The 27,301-nt window shown below is 51.0% G+C and overlaps 1 protein-coding gene across 2 annotated transcripts in view; it reads left to right on the top strand.

Moving 5' to 3' along the window:
• The window catches only part of PRKAR1B (protein kinase cAMP-dependent type I regulatory subunit beta), a 69,857-nt gene extending 43,064 nt beyond the window's left edge, over window positions 1-26,793 (top strand). For both annotated transcript variants that reach the window (XM_077316742.1, XM_077316743.1), the window contains 4 exons: window positions 7,677-7,835; window positions 19,380-19,440; window positions 24,184-24,305; window positions 26,713-26,793. In XM_077316742.1, the coding sequence (XP_077172857.1) occupies window positions 7,677-7,835; window positions 19,380-19,440; window positions 24,184-24,305; window positions 26,713-26,778 (408 nt within the window). In that variant the 3' untranslated portion in view covers window positions 26,779-26,793. The remainder of the gene's footprint in view (window positions 1-7,676; window positions 7,836-19,379; window positions 19,441-24,183; window positions 24,306-26,712) is intronic.
• Window positions 26,794-27,301: the final 508 nt, after the last annotated feature.

Here is a 27,301-nt window from a genome sequence, read left to right as displayed (position 1 = left end):
GTCCTCTCCTCTGCAGCCAACAGAAACAGCATCCTGCCCTCCTCCAAGTGACAACCTTTCAAATACTTAAAGAGGGCTATCATGTCCCCTCTCAACCTCCTTTTCTCCAGGCTTAACATTCCCAAGTCCCTCAACCTATCTTCATAGGGCTTGGTCCCTTGGCCCCAGATCGTCTCCGTCGCTCTCCTCTGTACCCTTTCAATTTTATCCACGTCCTTCTTGAGACCTTCCTTCTGATATCTTCTTCGAGAAACCAGGAATATGTATTTCAAGCCGCCCGGCAGGGCTTTGTGGCAACGCTGGCGCAAGCCGCCGTCTTTTTTTAACGCTCTTGTTTGTGTCAGGGGACGGTCTAATTGGCACGGCTGGGAAATCGAACAACCTCTCCGGCCAGAAGTCAGTCCTCAGGAAATCCGTGTGACTCACTCTTCCTATTGGGGAAGGTCTCTTGCCACATCGGCCCGTGCCAGAAGCTGGGTTGAAAACAGGCTTTAAAAAAAAAGAGAGAGAGAGAGAGAGAGCGAAATGTCACACGTAGGACATTTATAGAAGTGTGGAAATGTTTGTTTTGGAAAAAGAGGGAGGCTAAGCGCCCCTGGGCCCCTCCACAGCGAGCTGGTTTGCTGGGGTGTGAACTGAGCGTGGAAACCCATCCGGATCGGGCACCGCGTTCTGGGTCAGGGACCGAGCCGGGTTCTCACGCCTCTAGGGATGCCAGCCTCCAGGTGGGGCCTGGGGATCCCCTGGAATGACAGCTCACCTCCAGGCTACAGAAATCAATTCTCATGGAGGAAATGGCCATTTCAAGGGGCTCTCTCAGCCTCACCCTGACGTATGTTGAAGTCAGTGGACCTAGGAAGGGCCGGGATTGCACCAAGTACATTGCAGGGGTTCATGGGAGTTGTAGTCCTTGGATATTTGGAGAGCCACAGTTTGGCTACCCCTGCTCTGACCGAATGGCCTGTTGTGAAGCATTGTGGGTAGGAGGGGTGTGCTTACCCCTTCCCACACCTTGCGCATTCTTCCTGCATGTTGACCTCCTGCCTCTTTCTCCCTCCAGCTCTCCATGGGTTTTCAGATCAGGTGGCGGTTGGAGATTCCCTGTTATGGCGACTGATCTGCAGACAACCTCCCCTCTCCAAATCCCGCCCTCCCCAGGCTCCTTTCCCCCAAATATCCTGTAATTTCCCAACCTGTCAACCTTAGGATCAGATGTCTCTGTGGAATCTCCCGCTCAGAAACTCATGAAAGTTCTCAGTGGAGAAGGGACGGGCTGGAGCAACGTGGCATTTCCCTTGACGCCTCTCCCTGTTTTGCTTCCATCCTCAGAACAATTGGAATGTTTTGTTAGACTCCCCCAATCCCTGAAAATACCTCGGGCGCAGAGTTCACTCTGGCACTCCCCCCACCCAAAAATGTTTACTTCTAAAGCACGTAAAAGTAAGAATTACCCACCCTCAGAGATGTCCGCACCCTGTCTTTAGACGTGAGTCATTTCAAAGGAAGAACTCCCAGAACAATGACTCATGAAGAGATGCGACAGGCAGTCCCCCCGGGGAGAGGACCGTTCTGCTCCGGTCGCACCCATAGAATCATAGAATCATAGAGTTGGAAGGGGCCATACAGGCCATCTAGTCCAACCCCCTGCTCAACGCAGGATTAGCCCTAAGCACCCAGCGCACCGATGGGGCAGAAATTCCTGCCTTCTGCTGGGATATTCATGCAGAGATGCGGCAGGCCACCTCTTCATGCAGAGAGACATTCATGCAGAGATGCGGCAGGCCACCTCTTATGAAACCTGATTGGTTGCTCCTGCAGGGTAGTCAGTGATTTATCATCACGGTGCCCCCGTGAGTTAAGTTGATGGTCCACAGGGGTGCTGTCACGCTATCGAAAAAGCAAGGTCTGGATTTTCTTTTTACAGAAAGTCTGTAGGAGGGATGCTATCTAATTTCACAGGTTTTGATTCAGAAATCCGTTTCGTACCATGGAGAGGGCTGGAGGGACCCCGATGTCTGTGCCGCTCGGCTTTCCTCCTTCCAAGGTCTGCCAGACGGCCGCAGTGGTCCCGCTTAACCCAACGAGCTGTTGAAAAACACCCTCACAACAATTTGTGGATTCATATTCTGATTCTGTGAAAGTTCAAGGGGGCGGCAGGTGACCGTGGATGAGCGAGGGGGCTGTGAGTGTCCTGCATAGTGCAGGGGGTTGGACTAGATGGCCCAGGAGGTCCCTTCCAGCTCTAGGATTCTGTTCTATATGCAGACTTCCAGTTATGGAAAAAATATGTCAGATGAGACAGCATTCAACATTTCTGTTTCTCTGGTCAGCTGGCAGCTGTGGGTACCCAGAGCCACCTGGCTACCTGCCCACCAGGGGCTGGGGAACCATAAATGACAGGCTTCTTGTAAAGGGGTTGAAAACACCTGCTTGAAAATACGTGGAAAAGGGGGGTGGGGATTCTTAATCCATATTTCCAAATATAAACAGGCTTCCTGTGGGCTACTTGAATTTGACCAACTTCATTTTTTCCCCCACCTGAACAATGAAACCCTGTCAGACAAGCTGTTAAAATAGATTTTCAGCAGTGGCAAAAACAAAGCCCTCCTCTCTGTTGAGGCCAGTATCACGTTCAACCCGCAGGATTTATCACGGTAACTCTCCGGTGTCTGTCTAGCTCAGGGGTAGTCAAATTGCAGCCCTCCAGATGTCCATGGACTACAATTCCCATGAGCCCCTGCATGCATCGCATCCCACTGGATCCCCTCCCTTCCCTTCTACTGCCCAGGCGCCACTCCTCCTCTGCTTCTTCTTCTTCTCCTCCACCTCCTCCTCCTCCTCCTCTTCTTCTTCTTCTCCTCCTCCTCCTCCTCCTCCTCCTCCACTTCTTCTTCTTCTTCTTCTTCTCCTCCTCCTCTTCCTCCTCTGCTTCTTCTTCTCCTCCTCCTCCTCTGCTGCTTCTTCTCCTCCTCCTCCTCCTTCTCCTCTTCCTCCTCTTCCTCCCTCCTCCTCCTCATACTCTTAGTGTTCCAAGACTCAAGGTTTTAAAACTTGCTTTTTTTCTGATCTCTGAAAGGGCCGTTCCGAATCTGTTACCCAGCTTGCTTTCTTAAGAAATTTCAGAGCCCAGAAATAAACTGGGGTTTTAAATAGCTCTCAAGAGTCTTTTCTTCCTCCCCCGTCCCGTCCCGTCCTGTCCTCTCCCCACCCCCCTCCCTGCCGTCTCCCAAGTCAAATCTGCAAGCCAGCTTGGCGTGGCCGAACTTTCGGCCAAAGGACAGCATGACAGGACAATGTATCATCAATGCGCTTTGTCATCCTTGCGAAGGCAAAATTTACGGTCAAGTCTGGCCCGAGGCTGAGGGTTTCGATACGTTGACTTCCTTTTATGTGGCTGGGACGAGAAGATGGCATTTTTATTGGGGAACTGAGCGCAGGTCCTTCAGTTCCCATCGAAGGAGAGCTGTCCAGACGGCAGCTTGTTGTGCTCTTGGTCCCTCACCGGCGAAGGGGGGAAATCATATACCTTCTCTGAGAGCATAGCTAGACCACAGCCATAACTCTCTTTCTTAAAAGGATTGTGTATTTCCGTGAAGATAGTTGGAGGTCAAGTTGGCCCTGTCATTTAACCAGCTATTTCTTGGGGGTCTCACCAAGTTCTCAGTCCCTAGCTGCATGTGTCTGTCATCTAAGCATCCTGCAACAGCATAGAGCAGGGGTAGTCAACCTGTGGTCCTCCAGATGTCCATGGACTACAATTCCCATGAGCCCCTGCCAGCAAACGCTGGCAGGGGCTCATGGGAATTGTAGTCCATGGACATCTGGAGGATCACAGGTTGACTAGCCCTGGCGTAAAGCATTCGCGGTAGCTAGAACGAATGCTCTACCTTCTGCGGTGCTATATGGGAGAGGTCCACAGATCCCATATCCAGCTAGGCTTTGCCCCTGTGGACCGTGCTGTATGGAGTCAATCATATGTGGGTTTCTTTTTTTTTCCATTGTCCATTTTATTTTGGGAAATGAGCTACATTTCTTAACTCGCTGCTTTGAGAGCCAGCTGGGTGTAGTGGTTATGAGTGCGGACTTCTAATCCGGCGAGCCGGGTTTGATTCCCCACTCCCCCACATGCAACCAGCTGGGTGACCTTGGGCTCATCACAGCACTGAGAAAGCTGTTTTGACCGAGGAGGAATACCAGGGGCTCTCTCAGCCTCACCTACCTCACAGGGTGTCTGTGGTGTGGTCTGACCAGTGCCGTATACAATGGGACTATGACGTGATTTGATTTGATGCCCCTGTTGATACAGCCTAAAATGGTATTTGCCTTTTTTACCGTTGCATCACACTGCTTGCTCATGTTTAGCTTACAATCCACAAGCACCCCAAGGTCTAGTTCACACACAGTATTACCTAGAAGCATATCCCCCATCCAGTAGGCATGCTTTTCATTTTTCTGACCCAGATGCAGGACTTATCTTTATTACACTTATCTTTATGAGATTGCATCTTGTTCTCATTTGCCCATTTTTCCATTGTGTTCAGATCTCGTTGACTCTGTATCTTCTGGAGTATTTGCCAGTCCACCCAATTTGGTGTCATCTGCAAACTTGACACTCTCACTTCCTGACTCAGCCCTGATTGGCTGAGGCAGGTGCTCTCACTTCCTGATTCAGTCCTAATTGGCTGAGGCAGGTGTTCTCACTTCCTATCTCACACCTGATTGGCTGAGGCAGGTGCTCTCACTTCCTGACTCAGTCCTGATTGGCTGAGGCAGGTGTTCTCACTTCCTATCTCACACCTGATTGGCTGAGGCAGGTGCTCTCACTTCCTGACTCAGTCCTGATTGGCTGAGGCAGGTGCTCTCACTTCCTGACTCAGTCCTGATTGGCTGAGGCAGGTGTTCTCACTTCCTATCTCACACCTGATTGGCTGAGGCAGGTGTTCTCACTTCCTGACTCAGTCCTGATTGGCTGAGGCAGGTGCTCTCACTTCCTGACTCAGTCCTGATTGGCTGAGGCAGGTGTTCTCACTTCCTATCTCACACCTGATTGGCTGAGGCAGGTGCTCTCACTTACTGACTCAGACCTGATTGGCTGAGGCAGGTGTTTTCAATTCCAGACTCAGTCCTGATTGGCTGAGGCAGGTACTCTTACTTCCTGACTCAGTCCTGATTGGCTGAGGCAGGTGCTCTCACTTACTGCTTCAGACCTGATTGGCTGAGGCAGGTGTTTTCACTTCCTGACTCAGTCCTGATTGGCTGAGGCTGGTGCTCTCACTTCCTGACTCAGTAATGATTGGCTGAGGCTGGTGCTCTCACTTCCTGACTCAGTCCTGATTGACTGAGGCAGGTGCTCTCACTTCCTGACTCAGTCCTGATTGGCTGAGGCAGGTTCTCTCACTTCCTGATTCAGACCTGATTGGCTGAGGCAGGTGTTTTCACTTCCTGACTCAGTCCTGATTGGCTGAGGCAGGTGCTCTCACTTCCTGACTCAGTCCTGATTGGCTGAGGCAGGTGCTCTCACTTACTGACTCAGACCTGATTGGCTGAGGCAGGTGTTTTCACTTCCTGATTCAGACCTGATTGGCTGAGGCAGGTGTTTTCACTTCCTGATTCAGACCTGATTGGCTGAGGCAGGTGTTTTCACTTCCTGATTCAGACCTGATTGGCTGAGGCAGGTGTTTTCACTTCCTGATTCAGACCTGATTGGCTGAGGCAGGTGCTCTCACTTCCTGACTCAGTCCTGATTGGCTGAGGCAGGTGCTCTCACTTCCTGACTCAGTCCTGATTGGCTGAGGCAGGTGCTCTCACTTACTGACTCAGTCCTGATTAGCTGGGGCAGGTGTTCTTACTTCCTGACTCAGTTCTGATTGGCTGAGGCTGGTGCTCTCACTTCCTGACTCAGTCCTTCGGGTAGAGAAAAGCAGCATATATCCAAAAGAGAACTGCATTCGGATGAATTTAAGATTCATTTTCTTTTGACATCGCCGTGAGAGATCGTGAGTGCAATTTATCCCACTTTGAAGCATGATATCTGCTTTTGTTTATTCCGCACTGCAGTGGATCCCTCTGCGCTTTCCTTCCTTAAATTGTATTTTTTTTTAATATGCTATTAAAGACTTTGTTGTTTGTTGTTTTATACCAGCTATTTCTAATTTCAGTTCTCAAGAGGGCAGCTTCATTCTCCCACAACAGAATTCCGAGTCCAACGGCACCTTTAAGACCAACAAAGATTTATTCCAGGTGTAAATCTTTTGTTGGTCTTAAAGTTGCCATTGGACTAGGAATTTTGTCAAGCTTCTTCAGACCAACAGAAAAGAAAGGGAACCTTTCTAGGGCAATATGTTTGCCATATATACAATGAGTAAATACAATTTCTTTTACATCTTTTATATACCAGAAGGAACAACCATAACGGCTTCTAGATCCATGGTTAATAGGCTCTCAGAGCCTATGGCCGGTTGATACTAAAATATTAACAATAGTATTAACAATAGTTGGATGCACACTTTTCTTGGATGCTTTAGGATGCTTAGGGCTGATCCTGCATGGAGCAGGGGGTTGGACTAGATGGCCTCTGTGGCCCCTTCCAACTCTAGGATTCTATGATTATGATTATCACTGGCAGTCTTCAAGCAAAGGTTGGATGCACACTTTTCTCGGATGCTTTAGGATGCTTAGGGCTGATCCTGCGTAGAGCAGGGGGTTGGACTAGATGGCCTTTATGGCCCCTTCCAACTCTATGATTCTATGATTCTATGTAATATAAGGATTGGAGGTTTCAACCACCGATGAAGCCAATGAAAACGGAACTGATCTAGAAGCCGTTGTGGTTGTTCCTTCTACTATATAAAAGATGTAAAAGAAACTGTATTTACTCATTGTACATATCACAAACATGTTGCCTTAGAAAGTTTCCCTTTCTTTTCTCTTGATAGGCTACTTCAGACCAGCAGGGCTACCCACTTGAATCTGTCATTCGCTCACAGAAAACTTTTCCCCCTGACCAATCCTCACTCATGGTTTCAGGGCCCAAAATGGCCGCCTCACGACATCCCGCCTCCCGACCGATCGCCACCTTGCTGCGTGCATCTGTAGGAAACGCACAGCACAAAGTCAGCGTGTTCTTAGAAACTGCCTGAATTTGCCTTCGCCAACCAAGTTCCGAGAAGAAAGGCTCCCTTTGTGCGAGCCGTTTTCCTCTTTCCGTGCCGGAGTCCCCTTTTAGCTCGACGGTGTCCCCCTACAAACCGCGCTGCGGCCATCTCCTCTCCTTTCAAGTCTGACAGTGTCCATGAAAAGGCAATTTTTTTTTTTTGAAGGGCGACAGTCCTGCCCCTGGATTCGGTGCGCACACCGCATTCTAGAAAGGGGAAGGGGGAAAAGGGCAGGCTTTGATGCCAACGAACTGCGGGGAGCTGGAAACTCAGAGCCTCAATGCAGCCATTGTAGGAAAGCGAGAGGACTTGAAATTCTGCCCACAAAGCAGGTTGTTTCTTTGCTCTCGGGCATTGTGGGATTTGTTTTGGCCTCCAGAGACCACATCAGGCGAAAGAAAGGCGTTTTGGAGGGCAACAGTCGGGCGGTCGCTGTGAATTTTGAGGACAGTCAGACCCTGTTTTCCCCTCCCAACTAAATCCCCCGGTATAAACTGGGTTTCTCTTTTGTTTCGTCGGCAGGTGTATGTCAATGGCGATCTGGTTACCAACATCAGCGAAGGAGGGAGCTTTGGCGAGCTGGCCCTCATCTACGGGACGCCAAGGGCCGCGACGGTCAAAGCGAAGACAGACTTGAAGCTCTGGGGCATCGACCGTGACAGCTACCGACGCATTTTAATGGTGGGTTTAAGAATCTCATTCTTCGCCTAAGTCACCGCTCCTCTTCCGCAGGTTCCCATTAATGGCGCCGTAAACCTTCATGCCACTAGGCGTGCATTTTTACAACAAGCGGTTAAAGCCTCATTAACGTCCGGTCACCGCCAAAGGCCCAGGTTTATTTACAAAATAAACAGCGACAGAAGGAGGATTCCACGGATTCGTGGGAAAAGGGGGGAGCGCTATGAATCAAACGCCGCTGCCCAGCGTTCTCTTGACATGACCGTGTTCCAAACTGACCTTTTCTGGGAAACCAGACGTAAAAAGATACCTGCTCCTCGCTAGGTCTGTGGGTGGCCTGACCCGTAGCTAAGCCCAGAGGGGAACCGGCCGTCTAGCTGGTCTGTCTCTGTTGTCCAAGCCGGGTCAAAACAGAGAGACTTCGAGGCTGGAGATGAACAGCCATCATGGATTTCACTCAGTCAGGCTTTCTTTCCTTGTTGGCCTCGGACAAGTTTCCCGAATGGGTAGGAGTTCATTCATTTTGAATACATTTTTCAAATTCGTTCAACGTTTATCGGGCGATACAACCCTATATGGTCATGTCGACCTGCCCCTGCTCCCCCAAATGGCCAATGATGGGCCTGGAGGGGGTCGGAAGGGGAGGGACCCCAGGTGGGCATGTCCACAGCTCTGCTTCTCAGCCATATACTGTACGATGGTGCCACTTCTGGGGTTTCTCGAAGCCTGATGAACGCTGCGGGGGTTCCTCAGTGGTAAAGAAAAGTTGGAAAAGTTAGGTTCCCCACTTGTCATTCGTCCTGGAATTCAAGGCCTGAATAGCCCAGTTTGGCCTGAGCTTGGCAGAGTTTGGAAGCTAAGCGGGATTGGCCATGGTTAGACTTTGCATGGGAACCCACCAAAGAAGGTGGATGAAGGAAGGCATAGGCAGAGCACCGCTGTCCCCAGATCCAGATTTGCTTTCCTTCCACCATGGAGCCTCTTGCTAAATTGGTTGGTCCAATAAAACGTTGGGTTTGGGACTTGTTTTGGGATTTTTATTATTTATTTTATTTAGTTATTAATTCGAATTATTCCCCACCACTCTCGGCAAGCCAGCACGTGAAAAAAAAAAACATACGTAAAACTCCCATTAAAACCCCCAATACAATGATAAAAACAGGAATAACAGCTTAGCGGTAAAAATAACCCCGCCTCGACTCCAACCAACTCCCTGGCGCCAATGTGCTGCCGCCGTTGCTGGTGGATCAACATGGTGGCCTCAACCGAAGGCCTGGCGGAAGAGCTCCGTCTTGCAGACCCTGCAGAAAGCCGGAAGCTCCCTCAAGGCCCGCAGCTCTTCCGGGAGCTCGTTCCACCAGGTAGGGGCCAGGACCGAAAAGGCCCTGGTCGAAGCCAGGCGAGCATGGACCAATATGGTGGTTCAGCTTTTCCTCCACTGTCCCCAAGGAGCAAAGTTGCAGACCCTGTTCTGCCTAGAGGTAGCTCCAGGGCGTAAGTCCTTGCTGCCTCTGTTGGATTACGGAGGCCGTCATCTCAAAACATGAAGCTCCAGGCTCAAGCTCTGGAGGAGGGGTGGCCAAGCTGCGGTCCATGATGTCCGTGGCCTTCTGCACACCAAGCGGAGGCCCTGCCACTGAGCCCTGGCCCCACCAATGTGGGTATTGCAGGGCAGGTTCGAGAGCTTCAGTGCTCAGTGTGTGGTCTGGTTAGCCCAGCCCTTTTCAACCCTTTGACCATGGAGGAGCCCCTGGAATATTTTTCAGGCTTCGAGGAGCCCCGGATCGGGGCCAGAAGTAATATCAGGGGGGAGAAAGGAGGCAGTTTGAGGCAGGAGTAGGCATCCAGGCTCCGCCCCTTTCCCAGGGGCGGTGACCCCACAAGCCCCCCCCCCCAGGACGGTTCCCTGCTTTCACGGCAATGCCGGGAACAGCTTGTGGCTGAGTCTATTAAGCCAGGCTTACAGGGGGAAGGGGAGGGGGCTTCTGGGGAGCTTTCGTGGGAATTCCCAAATCTGACCCTGAACCCTCAAAACTGTGGCAGCCGGAGAACTCTCCACCAGCCCTAATGGTCTGCCAGGAGGAAAACCCCAAATCAGAACCTGCTCTCCCCCAGTGGCACCTTTCCCCGCACCCATCACAGTGTCCGAGGACCTGCCCAAGAAAGGACATTGCTTTCCAGCGCATTAGGCTTCAGCCGACAACGCTGCGTGTGTCAAACTTCCATTGTTGCAGGGGGCGGGGGTTCGTTTCTGTCTCCGGGAGAATCCCAGTCGCTCGAAGGCCTTGTAAGGCAGGGCTGTGCTGGTGGCTCTTCTGGTCTGCTGATCTTTGCTCGCCTTTCCCAAACGGGAGTTCGGTCAGCGACTACCACCCCTTCTCGTCCATTTGTGTGTTTTTGCGTGTGTGTGTGTGTTTGTGGGGGCCCAGCAGAGCAGGGAGGGAGGGGAATGCCTCTCTCCACCAGCCCATCAAATGCGGCCGGCTTATGCAACCTTTTTCTTGCCAGGCATAACTTCTCCGGGGGGGTCTTGCCTGTTCCCACTTGGGCCCTCTGACTAATGCATCCGGGATCCCTTGATCCTCATCCTTCGCAGGGCTTTCTGGGGGCGAGAAATCCTTCTGTGGGTTCTCCTTGGCCGGCCCCCTGCTGGCCTTAATCAGTTCCCTTGTGGGGGACACCGTTTCGTGACTAATCCGTGTCAGTCAGTCTCCTCCCCGCAGACTTGTCGGTGCCGATTTCCTCTGCTCGGAGCTCCCAAACGCATCGGTCATGTCTAGGGAGGGGAAAGGGAATGCTTGGAGCATTAGGGGTGCTGTTGTTGCCAGAATTTGGGGAGCAAGCCAAATAGACCTTGCTCACAGGTGAGGGGGAAGGTATGAAGGTAGCAGCTGTTTTTGCATTTGCAGTATACGTGTCCACTGTCTCCATCGAAAAGGATTTTCCTCCCCTTTTCTTTACCTGGTTCCCGTCTGCCGTTTGAAAAAGAAATTCTGCCTTGTTTCGTTTATACCGAACAGCTTTCCTTAAGTCCTGATCAAGGCTGATTCTGTGAAGGCTCAAGGGGGTGGCAGGGGACAGTAGATGAGCAATTGGGATGGGAGTGTCCTGCACAGTGCAGGGGGTTGGACTGGATGACCCAGGAGGTCCCTTCCAACTCTGTTATTCTGGGATTCTATGATTCTAAGCCTTTCGGCCAAGCGAGTTTATATCCATGACTAGTACAAGCACAAGTTCATTTCTACGGCCCCAGACCGGAACGCAGGGATCAGGCACGATCAAACTGCAAAGCTTTTAGGCAATATAAAAACGTCAAAAGGTCAATGTAATGAACTAGAAGAACATGATGATAGTGGTCATAAGTGTTTTGCATCTTTCTGTCGGGCTTTGAATCCCGTGGGGGCAGATTTTCACTATCTGGAATGGAAGTTGAGGCTCTTTGTCCGTGAGTAATTCTTTGGACCCCTCCGCTTCTGATTGGTATGACTTGCTGTCCGGTTTGTTCATAAAAATTTATTAATACAAGGGAAGTGATCCTCAAGGAGTCCCTAAAAACACGTCCTCACACCCTACTTAGCCATCGACGGTGCGTAGGGCGTCATGACTCAGAAAACGCTTTCAAATTCCTCTTACCAATATGAAACATCCAACCCTGGAATTCTCATTTTCCTTCTTTAAAAAAAAAAGACAGTGGTTCAAAGCCAACCGAGTCCTGGAATTCTTTTTTTTTTATTACTGCGTCTTTGTTTTTGCCATTCAGTAGTCGTCGCTTCAGAGACTCCTGGAGGCGTTTCTCTGTTCTGCGCGCGGAGAAGAATGTACGTCCGCAGCATAATTCAATACTGGGTTTACGCAGGGATTAGCCGGGCGTCCTGCGCCAGCCGGGTACCTGCCAGAGATGGTCTTTCACCTGCAACCTGAGCTTGGCTTTCCCGTTCTCTCAGCCGCAATTGGTTGGGTTTCTTCATTCAAGGTGGACCTTTGGGTGGGTGGGTGGGGGGCCGGCCAGTAAATTTTGGCTGGCGCAGTCCTATTGGGCTTTGTGTTTTTTTTAAATGTGGTGGGCGTCCAAGTGGGCAGAGGAAATGAAGAAAACCTGGGAGAGTGAGCACAACAAGGAGGGAAAGTAGATTGGAGGAGCAGAGTTGGAAAATGAAATCCGAATCTCGGGGAGTAGGTGGTGAAGCGCATGTTTTGGAGACTAATGGAGTCCCTTGATACCTTCATGGAGCCAAGGAACGGTGTAGATCAGCCCAGTATGTCGTTCCTCCCACCCCCCCAGCATTCTTTTGAAGGGCTTCTTCCAGGGGAGGCTTTTTGAAGCTAACGGTGGCCCAAGACCTCACTGCACAGGCGTCCTTCGGAGTTTTCATATATTCCAAGGCCTGTTTAGAACTCTGCTCTACTGTCTTGTCCCTCTTCACCCTCGTTTAAAGGGTGGCAGACAAATCATGCCCCCAGAGCTGGATGTGCACACGAGGGGTGCCAACCCACACCCATGTTGGTTCCTGGTGATCTCCAGGGGCTAGAATGGCTCTCCAGACTACAGGGATCAGTTCTGTCAGGGGAAATGACACGCAGTAATGGGTTTAAACTTCAAGTACAACGATATAGGCTAGATAATCAGGAAAAAATTTTTCACAGTCATTCAACAGTGGAATAGGCTGCCTAAGGAGGTGGTGAGCTCCCCCTCACTGGCAGTCTTCAAGCAAAGGTTGGATACACACTTTTCTTGGATGCTTTAGTGTGCTTAGGGCTGATCCTGCGTTGAGCAGGGGGTTGGACTAGATGGCCTGTATGACCTCTTCCAACTCTATGATTCTGTGATTCTATGATTCTATGATTCTATGACTGGCCCAAGGTCACCCAGCTGGCTGCATGTGGACACGGAGTGAGGACCACTCTACCACGTTGGCTTTCAGGAGGACTGGGTTTGAGAAGGAGAGGGAACTTCAGTGAAGTGTAAGGCCACAGAGTCCGTCTTCCAAGGTGAACATTTCCTCCAGTTTACCTGCTCTCCGTTTCCTGGTTGTCCCAAGAGATCTCTAGGCACAGCCGGGAAGATGGGCAACCCAAACCATGGAGCCTGTGAAACAATAAACAGACTTTCTCCCATCTGAACGTCCCCAAAGGATAATCCTGCATTTAGTACAGGTTGCTTCCATCCGCTATGAGCAGCTCCTATGGATTTCCTTGAGAAGAATCGTGTCTGTTATTTGTCCTTTTCTCCCCCATCCATTCCTTCCACAAGCAATTCATTTCTCGATATTAATTTATTGCCCTGTTTGCTTGGAAGACCCAAGATCTTGGACGCAGATGGACTTTTCTCCACGATCGCTTTGATCCTGTCCAGCGAGATGACTCCTTCAGCAAACATCAGTCATCTGTCTCTTTGGGGGGGAGGGTCCCGCCGCCAAACGTACCGGAGGATTTTCCATCGCTTGCGGCGCTGGTCGGAAAAGTTTCTTGACCGCTGTCCGATTCGGAGTGGACAAAAAACACAGGTTGGCGTCCCAAACCCTCAAAGCTGCAAAGCATTCGGGGCTCATCCCCCTCTATCAATCCTCGCAGGGTATTTTCGCCGTGTGTCTGAACTGCCGCCCGTCAGGATCTGCTGCTGTTGTTTGCTTCTTTTCTGGCAAGGAGGCATTCGGAGGGAGCCAAAGACCACAGGTGCAAGAACATCAGAACCACGACGACGGAGGCTGTCGTATCCCTGGTCGATTGTGCGGTGACGCCTTTGCGGAGACTAATAGCAGTGGCAAAGGGTTTCTTTCCCCCCATTTTTCAGAGGTCCTATCGGGTTGCAAAACCCCAGGCTCCTTTTGCAGTCTGTAAATCCCCCCTTTTCCCCTCCAGGCATTCTCTGCAGAATGTTCCTAGGCTCAGGGAGTTTGTTTCCCTTTAGATTCCCGACGGAGAAAGTCATCCAAAGAGGGTTTTGTGAAACCCTGGGGTTCCTTGAAGGCCCCGGGAGAGTTTCCCAAATGGGTGGGAGTTCGTTAATATTTTAACAAGTCATTAAACATTTATTGGGTGATAGGAGCACATCTAGTCACGTCAACCCACCTACCCTTCCCAAAATGGCCCGGGAAGGGGAAGGTCCCCAGCTGGGCGTGTCCACAGCTCTGCTTCCCCTCCGTATTCCACACGATAGCACCTCAAAGCCTGAAGAACATTACAGGGGTTTCTCAAACATAAAAAAGCTGGGGAAGGCTGCATGATTGGTCTTTGAAGTTCCTTTCTCTTGTTTCGCCAACAAAATCGGTTTTCAGAAGAATCCTATTTGAGATTTGCTTGTGCATTTAGGGGCGTGGCTGGGCTCCCTTAACTAGAAAGGTGACCTTGTTTCCAGGAGAGAGGGATCTTCATAGGAACAAACATAAAGTATGCAATTTATGTCCTGCTGTATACCGCATTGATCAGACCCCACCTGGAGTCCTGTGTGCAGTTCTGGAGGCCTCACTTCCAAAAGGACGTGGACAAAATGGAGAGGATGCAGAGGAGAGCAGCAAGGATGATCTGGGGCCAGGGGACCGAGCCCTGTGAGGAAAGGCTGAGGGAATGTTCAGCCTGGAGAGGAGGAGGCTGAGAGGGGACAGGGTGGCTCTCTTGAAGGATCTGAAAGGTCACTTGGAGGAGGACACGGAGCAGTTCTTGTTGGCAGCAGAGGAGAGAAAACGCAGTAATGGCTTCGAACTCCGTGTAGAACAATACCAGGTAGATGTCCGGGGGGGGGAGGGGATTCACAGAGTAGTTCAGCAGTGGAAGGGGCTGCCTGAGGAGGTGATGAGCTCCCCCTCACTGGTGGTCTTCAGTAGCAGCTGGACAGATCCTTCTCCTGGATGCTTGAGGCTGATCCTGCATTGAGCAGGGGGTGGGACTAGGTGGCCTGCATGGCCCCTTCCGACTCTGGTTCTGATTTCTTCAGAACAGACACTTCTATTTTCAGTGTTTGGTCTAAAGGCCCATGATACACGGCATGTTCTGAAGCTAAGCAGGCCTGGATCTGGTCTGTGCCTTGATAGGGGACCTCCCAGGAACCTCGTGCCTGCTGCATTGAATTCCTCCATGGAAGAAATGTGGGCTAATAAATGTACAAAAGGAATAACTTTCTGACCAGGCGCGGATATCTGTGTGCCTGTGGATTGTTGGCTTGCAAAAAAGCATCTCCTGAGCAAGTCCAGGAGCTTTCGCGTACTTATAATCATCTTCCTCTTCAAATAAATAACATCCTCAGGTTTCTGCTTGGCCCCTTCGAGGAGACTTAATCGTCAGATCATCCTGCTGGGTCAGACCAGTGGTCCATCTAGTCCAGCATCCTGTTGCATCCCGGAGGGCCAACAAACATGGTATACAGGCCTCACTCTGATAAGTGCATTAAAAAAGCCCTGCTGGATCAGACCAGGGGTCCATCTCGTCCAGCATCCTGGTTCACCCAGTGGTCAGCCAGTTCCTCTGGAGGGTCAACAACAGGGAACGGAGATCCTTCCCCTGAAAAGATTAATGATTAATAATAATATGTACGATAAAATGCAACTAACAGGCTACATCTCCAGATATCGGGGTGTCCCTCCAGCACTGTTAGCCTAATCCTTCTGGCGGCCAGTGCAAATCATGCGACCCAGCTAGGGACAGGAGGGTCTTCATCTGGCAATAAAAAGATATTCTCAAAACCTGGGGCACTCCACTTGGGAAAGCTGAGGCTCAATTTGATCTGGAACCCACCTTTGAAACTGAGATATTTATACCGCTCTCTTCCTGCTGGTTGCAAAGACTCCCCTCCCCTTTTGTCCTTCCTGGCCAGCCTCCGTTCACAGAATCTCAGAACCATAGAGTTGGAAGGGGCCACACGGGCCATCTAGTCCAACCCCCTGCTCAACGCAGGATCATAGAATCACAGAATCATAGAATCACAGAGTTGGAAGGGGCCCTACAGGCCATCTAGTCCAACCCCCTGCTCAACGCAGGATCAGCCCTAAGCATCCTAAAGCATCCAAGAAAAGTGTGCATCCAACCTTTGCTTGAAGACTGCCAGTTCCTGTGTGGTTGGTCAACCTTCCCTCAACCTATGGTTGTGCTGCCCTGCAGACGGCTTCCTAAAATTCCTCCACACCCACGATCGCTCAGCACCCGTGCAATCCTCCTCAGATTCTTCTAGCCCTCTGTCATGGAAAGGGGATCCCTTTCTGGGTCCCTCGCGCCCCGTGCTGTGGTGTGGCTTCTAGCCAGGGAGGGTTGGGAGGAAGACCCCAAGTCCAGCTTTCCCTCCCCAGTCCCATGCAGAGCTGTCAGGGGCTTTGTTGTCTCAATGTCTAGTATTTCCAAGACTGCTCTTCCTCCTGGAGAAGCAGCCAGACTCCTCCGCTGGGGAGGTGAGAGAAGGGTTACCGTGGGTCAGGGAAGATCACAATCAACACTCAGGAGGTTTCCCCAGCATAGTTTTGCCCCGGCTTTATCTGGCCGGGCCTGTCATTCTCCCGAAAAACATCTGCGTGCGCCATGCGCAGTTCAGTTTGCTTCCAAGGCTCCGTGGTAGCATCTGGCTAGAATTGCAGAGAGCTGCCTCCTGTCACAATATTAGGATAGCTGGAAGGACGGCTCAGCTATCCATCAAGACCAGGGATGGCCAGACTGTGGCTCTCCAGATGTCCATGGACTACAGTTCCCAGGAGCCCCTGCCACAGTCCAGCCACCTCTGGCCTAGAAGCTGTGAAAGCTGCAGCCCTGAGAGCAGAGGGGCACCAACTCCAAGCAGGGAGACGCCTGCAGATTTGGGGCGATGCGGTTAGGGCGCAGCAGGTGGTAACGACGCCAGTTCCAGCCCCCCAAAACAGCTGTTTTCTCCAGCTGGTGATCAGGTGTAATTCCAGGAGGGTTCCAGGCTGGACCTGGAGGGCGGGAACCGTCCTGGGGAAGGAGCAGAGGGCTGTTCCCAGAGAATGACTAGACTGTAGGAGTCCTAGATTGTGTTTAGTGATGGTAGCCAGGAGTTGTGACAACTCAGACCAGGCCTTCTCAATCCTGGGGTTTCTTGATGGCAGGGTTTCCCGGATGGGTGAGAGCTGATCAATTTTTAATATGTTTCTAAAGTGTGTTAAACATTTATAAGGCGCTGCGACCAAATATGATCCGGTTGACCAACCTCCCCCTCCCTGAACGGCCAGTGATGGGCCTGGAGGGGGTGGGAAGGGGAGGAGCCCTGGGTGGGCGTGTCCACAGCTCTGCTTCCCAATGTATTGATTTATTATTTGGATTTATATGACCGTTGCTCTCAGCAAACTGGCTCGCAGCGGTTTACAAGGACGTAAAACACAGGCCCAATTCATCATAACAATAATATCAACAGTACAGAATCACAGAATCATAGAGTTGGAAGGGGCCACACAGGCCATCTAGTCCAACCCCCTGCTCAACGCAGGATCAGCCCTAAGCATCCTAAAGCATCCAAGAAAAGTGTGTCTCCAACCTTTGCTTGAAGACTGCCAGTGAGGGGGAGCTCACCACCTCCTTAGGCAGCCCATTCCACTGCTGAACTAGACTCATAGAATCATAGAATCACAGAATCCTAGAGTTGGAAGGGGCCATACAGGCCATCTAGTCATAGAATCCTAGAATCATAGAGTTGGAAGGGGCCATAGAGGCCATCTAGTCCAACCCCCTGCTCAACACAGGATCAGCCCAAAGCATCCTAAAGCATCCAAGAAAAATGCGTATAAAACAATCTCCCCATTAAATAACTCTACAGTATTACAGTGGCGGTAATAATTAACAACTAACCTCATTTCCCACACAGGGAACCACTGAGTTGGTCTAGAATCAGGCAGATCTCAAGGAATTGAAATATATCAGAAGGGGTTGATCATATGAGGACTCGGCAACAGTCTTGTACCGGCCCAACACCCTAAGGCAGGGGTAGTCAAACTGCAGCCCTCCAGATGTCCATGGACTACAAGCGAATGCTGGCAGGGGCTCATGGGAATTGTAGTCCATGGACATCTGGAGGGCCGCAGTTTGACTACCCCTGCCCTAAGGGGATGTATTTTGCATGATCGTGCCATTTCTGGGATTTCTCAAAGCCTAAAGAATGTTTCGGGGGTTTCTCAATAGCAAAAAAGGTGAGAAGGACTGATAAAAATGTTTGGGGAAAGCAGGGAATTGGAAACAATTCCCCCCCAATCCACACTCTCCTTGGCCCTTTAGCCCCTTTCCTTTCCCCACTGGATTTGCACTCAGCAAACACCCCCCCCCCCTTACTCTTTGCAATCGCACTCCACTTCCGCATCTCTACTCCGAGTTTATCGGCCTCCTTTCCTCGTCAGGGAAACACGTGCTTCCCCCTTCCACCCCCCCCCCCCCAACGCTTGCAAAAAAAAATAAAAAATTCAAACGCCCCCAAATGTTTGTTTAGTGCTTCTCTACCCAGCCCAGGAGGACTGTTTCTTCTCCTTCCTCTGATGGTTGAAAAGATTAACATGTCATCCCGCTGTTAAGCTTTAGGCCTTCCGAACTCTGAATGGCAGGTGTGGAGCTTGGGGGGGGGGGAACGGAGGGAGTGGGTATTTTTGCCCTTTTTTGTGTGCTGGCCAGAGTCAAGGTGGCAGAGCTGAACCTGGCTAACTGGTGTGATGAATCCAGGGTAGTCAAACTGCGGCCCTCCAGATGTCCATGGACTACAATTCCCAGGAGCCCCCTGCCAGCGAATGCTGGCAGGGGGCTCATGGGAATTGTAGTTCATGGACATCTGGAGGGCCGCAGTTTGACTACCCCTGGATTAAGGCCTCGATGATGGGCCTTGGAAGTGCTATTGGGCTGAAGTCCAGCTGCTAGAGTGGGAATGCTGGCAGGGGGCTCCTGGGAATTGTAGTCCATGGACATCCGGAGGGCTGCCGTTTGACTACCCCTGGTCTATTCTATCCTGGACCATCGATAACCTTAACACGGTGGGAGGAAGACCACGTACGCGACGGGATGCCTTGGCAGGTGGCAGAGGACTCCGTGGCCTTCGCCCGACAGCGCCTCGCGTCCCTCGTGCGGCTTCCTCTCATTTCGATTGCAAGCTTGCCTGGATGCAAAGAGATAACGAGGCTGCTTAATTAAGTGCTTAATTGCCAGGCTGTTCTACATATCGCTTTCACCGACAAAAAGGACCCGTTTAATCCCCAGGGGGAGGGGAGGGGAGGGGAGTCGCCGTGCGATGTGGAAGCCAGGGGAGTCCCGCGAGGAATTCATTTGATCTCCACCGCCTTCCTTTCCCAGGGGGTGTAATGGATTGGGGTGGGGTGTGTGTGTGTGGGGAAATGCAAGGCTGTTTGCCTTGGCTGCATTGCAGTTTTCAGAGGGGTGAGGGCGGGAAGAGGGGCAGGGTACATGATACCAAAAGAAGAAGCTGCAGAAGCTGGATCGGAAGGACGTTGTGCATATCTTGTAGCAGCTTACAATCACCTTCACTTCTTTTCCCTTTCCTTTCCACGGCCTTTCGTCTAAATCCAACATGGCATTTCTGACGCCAGCTAACTTTCTACCTGTTCTGTCTTTCCTATTCAGGGCAGCACACTGAGAAAACGGAAGATGTACGAAGAATTCCTCAGCAAGGTCTCCATTTTGGGTATGTGCTGAGGGTTTCTTGCTTCGTTGGCATTGATTTTTGGGGGCGGAAAGCAACACCCAGCGTCAAGAGGATGGCCTTAATGCCAGCTTGTAAATACACAATGCAATCCATGTAAGACAACCCTCCAAGTGATATTGGGTACTGAGACACAGCAGTATATGGACACAAACCTGTTTGGTCATAACAATCGGTGCAATCCAGGGGAGATCATGCGATGCATAATTCTCTTGATATGTTAGGTCATCATTTTGCATGAACCAGGTAGATTGCACATTTTCCAGTTTTGACAGATGCTGTCAGAAGCTCAGAATTTGAAGGGTATCAAAGTCCATGGACTTTGGGCCCTATTCACACAAAATGGCGGACGCTTATACCACAGATGGAGCTGTCTTCCATTACAGCAGGTTGGACCACCGAAATCAAAACCAATAGAGGAAAGTAGAACTAGTTGCAGGGGTGGCCATACTGCAGCTCTCTGGAGGTTCATGAAATACAATTCCCATGAGCCCCTGCCAGTTGGCCATGCTGGCTCATGGGAATTGTAGTCCTTGGACCTCTGGGAAGTCCCATTTTGGCCACCCCGACCTAAAGCATCCATGAGCGCCAAAATCAAAAGCATTTGTCCTCACAACACCCCCTCGAGGTATCACCCAAGGCTGGCCGGAAGTCCCCGGCCATATTGGCTGGTCATGCCTGTGAACGCATCACAATAGAACAGAAACTCTTCAAGCTAGAGATCAGAAAAGCATCTCTTTCGCCCACATGCAAAGGAGCAGGGTGTGGGAAGCAAAGCGAAAACAGAGACAAGAGACAAGTCAGATTTTCCTCTTCGGCCTCACACAAAACAAGGGGGAGTTTTCTTTGCGCCCATCCCTTCCTGGAAGATTTGCGTGGGCATTTCCCTCCTCCTCCTCCTCACGATCCCTGTAATCGTTTCTCATGTGGGCAGTCGGAAAGGCAGGGAGCGCAGAGGAGATAGGGACTCGCCAGGAGCAATTAGTTATCCAGACGACAGGTGAGAAATTATTTTCTCCAGACCAAAGGGATTCTCATTAGTGTTCAATGCCCACACAACCCAATCTAGTGCGCCGAGACAGTCCCTCCCCACCGTCCTTCTGGTGTCTTTTCTTCCGTCCTCTGGTACTTTGTGGCTTTTGGTGTCCATGACGGTGGCCACCAAAGGGAAAGGGGAACTGCGTGCGGAGAGGAAAACAGTCTCGTGTGGCTGTCTTTTTCCTCTGCAGGACTCAAATAGAAAAGTGGGATCTCTTTTGCTTCCTGAATCTTTAAAGCCTCCAGTCCTCCAGAAGGTTCTGGAAGCACCAAGAGACTCCCAACAGTCTTGCCCCAGACCGTTGGCCGGTCGTGTCTCATCTTGAACTGGTTGGCTGGTGTCTTTCCCCAGTTGAAGAGGGATGTAGACAAACTGGAGCGTGTCCAGAGGAGGGCAACAAGGATGGTGAGGGGTTTGGAGACCAAGACGTATGAAGAAAGGTTGGGGGAGCTTGGTCTTTCTAGCCTGGAGAGGAGACGACTGAGAGGGAATCTGAGAACCATATTTAAGTATTTAAAAGACCGCCATGTAGAGGATGGAGCAGAGTTGTTCTCTCTTGCCCCAGAGGGATGGACCAGAACGAATGGGACGAAATTAATTCAAAAGAAATTCCATCTAAACCTCCGGAAGAAGTTCCTGACCGTCAGAGCGGTTCCTCAGTGGAACAGGCTTCCTCGGGAGGTGGTGGGTTCTCCATCTTTGGGGGTTTTTAAACAGAGGCTGGAGAGCCATCTGACAGAGAGGCTGATTCTGGGAAGGCTCAAGGGGGTGGCAGGTGACAGTGGATGAGCGAGAGGGTTGTGAGTGTCCTGCATAGTGCAGGGGGTTGGACTAGATGACCCAGGAGGTCCCTTCCAACTCCATGATTCTATGAAACTGTCTATTTCTGTGCGTATCCTTCACCGTTGCCCTGCATCATGGGACTTGACCTGCAGAAATTTTATATTTCAAGTCTACGTGCTCCAAATCCCAAAGCGCAATGCTGCAGACAAAAAGCATATCCCATTAGGAACTATAATTACCAGGCTTTGTGTTTTAGAATGTAATTTTATATCCAGCATTGCAGATAATTCCCCGCCACCACCCATGTCGGTCGTGACTTCCAGAGGAGGCCGAAATAGCTTTGTCGGAAGCCAGACGGAACTGGGGGAGAAAGGAAAGCGTGTGGTTTCTGTGCTGCTAATCATCGGGGGGGAAGAAAAGAAGCAATTAAAAAGCCCTGATAGAAATGCGGCAAGCAAAGCAACAATGCTCACTTCGAAACACTTTTCTGCCCAGATGTCTGGACAGAATGTCTTCATACTATTTAAACCAGGGGTAGTCAAACTGCGGCCCTCCAGATGTCCATGGACTACAATTCCCAGGAGCCCCTGCCAGCATTCGCTGGCAGGGGTTTCTGGGAATTGTGGTCCATGGACATCTGGAGGGCCGCAGTTTGACTACCCCTGATTTAAACCAAAAGGCTGCAATGGCAGCTCGTTATCTGGTCATTAACCCAGCAAAATAATAGGGGACATTTCTATTCAACACCGAGCGTACGGAGGAAAACAGAGTCAATTGCCAGAGGGACGGCCGGTTTGTCTAAAACAGTAGTTTTGGCATCAACTTTAAGCCAGGGGTGGCCAAACGGTGGCCCTCCAGATCTCCATGGACTACAGTTACCATGAGCCCCTGCCGTGGCGTAATGATGGTCAGATTTGGCCATCGATACCCTCTTGTGGTGCAGGGTGGTAAGGCAGCATGCAGTCTGAAGCTCTGTCCATGAGGCGGGGAGTTCGATCCCAGCAGCCGGCTCAAGGTGGACTCAGCCTTCCCTCCTTCCGAGGTCGGTAAAATGAGTACCCAGCTTGCTGGGGAGTAAAGGGTAATGACTGGGGAAGGCACTGGCAAACCACCCCGTATTGAGTCTGCCAAGAAAACGCTAGAGGGCGTCACCCCAAGGGTCAGACATGACCCGGTGCTTGCACAGGGGATACCTTTACCTTTACCTTACCCTCCGAAGAGTGCAGTCACTAACCAGCTGGGCATTTTCTGTCCTGCTCCCACCTGGTGGAAGGACCTCCCGGAACAAATCCCAACCCTGTAGGGGCTGGCGCAGTTCCACAGGGCCTGCAAGACGAAGCTCTTCCGCCAGGCTTCCGGTTGGGGCCATAAGTTTGCAGCCGTCTTGCAAAAAGTGTGTTGTGAGGTCAGCAGGGAGTGACGGTGAGTTGGGGAGGAATTTTGACGGCGAACGCGGGTCCGTCTCTGCAGGACGTGCAAAATGGCTGTGAAATGCAGGATTTTTGCTCGGGGTTGTTATAGACATAAGCAAGCAGGGCAATAAGCACACGCCTTGTTCAGTACAAGATTTCTGCGTTGTAAGCTGGGGAGGCGGAAAGTGGCATGGAGAGAAAACCCGGCCGAAGTTTTGAGGTGTGTCCCGAAAGGCAAAGTCGCTTTACAAGTGGGCTCCACTTCTGAAACACTGAGCTGATTTAATCTGAGGGTGGGAGTCCACTTCTGAAGAGTGTTTAACTCCTCGGATTTGATTTAGAAGGCTTGATTGAGACAATTATAGCCTTAACAGCACAGGTGCCGGGGACCTTCAAAACCCTTGCTCTCATTTGCCATAATTGGCACTCTTCGGTTCTGATGGGAAACGAGCCGCAAAGGAAGCGATTTGCTAATCCTGAACGTTTCACAAGCAACGGAGCTGATGGGCCTTCTGCTAAGCCCTGAGAGTTCTAAAAAGAAAATTTGTTCCCCTCCTTTCAAGAGCTGAAAAGAAGCTCAAATGCGTTTTCTCAGTCTGCTTATTCTCTGTCTGGAAGAAGAAGAAGAAGAAGAGGAAGAAGAAGAAGAAGAAGAAGAGTTGGTTCTTATATGCCACTTTACTCTCCCCGAAGGAGTCTCAAAGCGGCTTACAGTTGCCTTCCCTTCCTCTCCCCTCAACAGACACCCTGTGAGGTGGGTGAGGCTGAGAGAGCCCTGATACTACTGAAGAAGAAGAAGAGTTGGTTCTTATATGCCGCTTTTCTCTACCCGAAGGAGTCTCAAAGCGGCTTATAATTGCCTTCCCTTTCCTCTCCCCACAACAGACACCCTGTGGGGTGGGTGAGGCTGGGAGAGCCTTGAGATTACTGAAGAAGAAGAAGGGTTGGTTCTTATATGCCGCTTTTCTCTACCCGAAGGAGTCTCAAAGCAGCTTACAGTTGCCTTCCCTTTCCTCTCCCCACAACAGACACCCTGTGGGGTGGGTGAGGCTGAGAGAGCCCTGATATCACTGCTCAGTCAGAACATCTTTATCAGTGCTGTGAGAAGCCCAAAGTCACCCAACTGGCTGCATGTAGGGGAGCGAGGAATCCAACCCAGCTCGCCAGTTTAGAAGTCCGCGCTCCTAACCACTACACCAAGCTGACTCCTTGCCGTCCTCTAAGTGACAACCTGTCAAATACTTCAAGAGAGCCATCCTGTCCCTTCTCAACCTTCTAGATGTATGAGAGGCAGAGTGTGTGATCTGACAATTGCTGTTGTCTGTTTCCAGTTTGTACCACATGCCACCTTGAACACGTATCGGTGGGGGAAAACCAATGAGAAATTCTATTTATTTATTAGATGTTGGAGGCGGCCAGAGCCTTGCGAGAGACGGACCCAAATGCTGACGGCGCTGATTGTTTCTCTCCTTTTTCTCTTTTTAAAAAAAGAGTCACTGGACAAATGGGAGCGACTGACGGTCGCTGACGCCCTGGAACCCGTCCAGTTTGAAGACGGAGAGAAAATTGTGGTGCAGGGAGAACCCGGGGATGACTTCTTCATCATCACGGAGGTAAGACTGACTCTCCAGCGCTTGGGGCTCACCAGCAATGTGTTGCAATCTGCAAATGGTTGGCCTTGACCTTTTTGGGGTGGATGGGGTGTGTGGGAGGGTTCGCTTCTGGATTTTGGCGGCGGAAAATGCCATCGAGTCTCAGCCGGTGCGTGGTGACACCTGAAGGGTTTTCTAGGCAAGAGGTATTTAGAGGGGGTTGGCCGTGGCATGCTTCTCCAAAGCAACGCTTCTTGGTGGTCTCCCATTCAGTCACTAACCAGGGCTGACCCTGCTTAGCTTCTGAGATCGGACAAGGTCAGGCTGGCCTGGGCCATCCAGATCAAGGAAAGAGACGAACAGAGGTGGTTTAGCGTTGCCTGCCTCTGCGTGGCTACCCTGGGGTCTCCCATCCAAGTCCTCAGCAGCCCCAGCCCTGCTTAGCTTCCGGGATCTGATGCCATCCAGGTTGGGGCAGCGATTTGTTCTTCCTTCTTGTTTTCTCCCATTTGAATTGCATTTCTTGCTCTTCAAGTTCCTCGGGGGACATTGGGTCACGCGCTGCCCCCTAATCTGTGACCAAGAGCACTGCCAGGGTGTACCGAAGAGGGAAGGGGATCCTTCGTTACGTTCCGGGCTGGGAGCCGCCTCTGCAGTCAACGGAGTTACCCCTTAGTTCACGTATGTTAGAAAAAATGTTTCGAAATTCAGCAGCCTGCATCGGCGTGCTTGCTTTTTCAAACGTTCTCCCTCCTGGGAATGCTGGACCTATCAGTTTGACCGCTGGAGAACTCCAGGATGCCTGCCAGGTGGCGGCGGCAGTGGTGGTGGGAGGATGCATTGGAACAGCTCTCAGGCCATGTTCAAGGGTGTTTGCGTGGGTTGCCGGCTCGACCTGCCGGCCTTCGCCGTGCGGAATCAGAAGACGTCGGAGGCTGTATCCCTCCCTGCCCTCTTTGCCGGCGTTCTGCAGGGGAGGCTCCGTCAGGGTGGCCGAGAGGACTTTGGGGGAAGCTTGTCCACCCTCTCTGATCTCAGCACTGAGGAATCCCCGATAAGCTTCTGCAGAATCCCACATTCTGAGAAGAGGAAGAGAGATAGAGAAAGAAGAGAGAAGCTGGGTGGTTCAGTATAATTACTGCTCTCAGACGCGTGGATGGTTTGGGCGCAAGTCCGGTAGATAGCTGCAGGTTGGGCAGTTCTTTAGGTGGACCTGAGGGAAGGTGGGGTTCGGAGAAAGAAGGGACTTTTGGCAGGGATGTGATGAAACAGAATCCGCCATCCAAAACAGCCCTTTTGCCCAGGTCACAGGGGGGGGGGGTGTAGCCAGCGTCCCGCCAGCCATGTGACCAAGCCCTGATGCCCATGACTGAAGGTCAAAGGCCAGAGAACTGTCAGGTTGTCGAGGGGAAGAATTATGAGGTTGTCCTGTAAAACAGGACACAATGTGGGTTACTTCTGTTTCCTGGGCCTACTTTCAGTGTCCTTCTGCAGCTGAATATTCCAGTGTGGAACAGGAAAACGTACTTCTACAGAGCATTGAAAGAGCCTTATCTAACCTGTGCAGAAAGCCTTCTCCTTTTGTTCTGGGTGAAACTGTTACTTGGGGGGGAGGGTTGCTAGGATTTCCCTTTTCCTTCTCGAGTTTCATTTTGCACTGTTCAAGCCGGGATGACTGCTCCTGCTTTTGCCCGTTTCCTTGTTGGATCCACAATGACCCCTACCCATAGGTCCCTGGTAGCAATGTCTGTTAAGGCCGTCACCGCAGTGGGTCTTGAGCAGGTTGACACTGCATTTCCCTTTGGAAATTGTGTCTATGGTGCAGATGGTCTGGTTGCAGCCCACCTACTGATATCTTCTGTTTCATACTAGTTGGACCATCAGTTCACTGCTTTCCCCCAGACTGTTTCCATACTAGCAACATGGTTCGGAATTGCACTTTTAAAGGGCTGGCTTTTTCGTCCGTTTCTGCATTAAAATTTGCCTGTCCAGGCACAGCCCACAATTGCTGCTCATTTTGTGAGTTTCCGGTTACAGCAATTTCTTCAGTCAAGACAGAGTTTAATTCGGGGCTGCCCAATGCAGATATTTGGGTTTTTTCCCACACCTAACATTTTTAGTTGAATGGGCACGCCCCTTTCCTTGTTGCTGTCCTCCCTCCTCTTCCCTCCCTCTGTTCTGAAAAATCTGCCTTAAAAAAAAAAGGGTGATCGCGTTACAATGCTGTGTTATAACATTATAACACAGCAGTGTTATAACATTATTAAAAATTACACTCAGGACACTGTGGAGGGAAGGGGGAGGTTATCAAGGGTGCAGAACGGTGGGATTAAGGGGCCTAATGGAAACAGAGGTGCAAGCTGGCACCAAAGCACATTTTTTGAAAAAGGGAAGAGAGCAAAGCATGATGGGAGGCTGTCTCAATCAGACCCAGTGCAGAAAGCGTGTTGCGAATTCCAGCATGGGAAATGAGGGGAGAAAAGCCCAAATGTGAAAAGGCTAGAGTCGATTTGCAGCATCCAGAGGAAGAGCAAAGCGAGGCGGAAACAAGGTATGTCTCCTTGTGCAGAAACAGCCCCAGTGGATCCTGGGAGCTGTAGTTTGGCTCTTTTTGAGCGATTGCCCCCCAGACCATTCCCATGAAGCTACCCTGGCTGATTCCACCATCCCACTTAGTTCTCATCGGCTTGGGAGTGCAATTTAAAACCTCGTTTCACAGGGAATTTATAGCCATAACATTTCTGGAGAATTTAACACTCTGTGCCGAAAGCACGGGGGAGTGCCGGACTCCCTCGCCTCCCGATATCCGCTGCCCCAGCTGTTTCCAAGCGGTATGAAACACCCAGCGGCAGGGAACACAAAAATCAAATGCGTTTAGGAAACCAGCAAATGTCGTTCGTTTGGCTCAACGTAGATGGCATCTCCTGTCCTACTTGTTGCCGTCCTCCAGTGGTGTGGCACGGGAAATAGTTCTGAGGAGGGCAGAACTGTCAGCAAAGCAAGTGGAAGAAAACAAA

The sequence above is a fragment of the Paroedura picta genome, chromosome 17 (genome assembly GCF_049243985.1).
Source record: "Paroedura picta isolate Pp20150507F chromosome 17, Ppicta_v3.0, whole genome shotgun sequence".
NCBI classification, from domain to species: domain Eukaryota; kingdom Metazoa; phylum Chordata; class Lepidosauria; order Squamata; family Gekkonidae; genus Paroedura; species Paroedura picta.
This window is presented reverse-complemented; position numbering and strand designations above follow the sequence as displayed.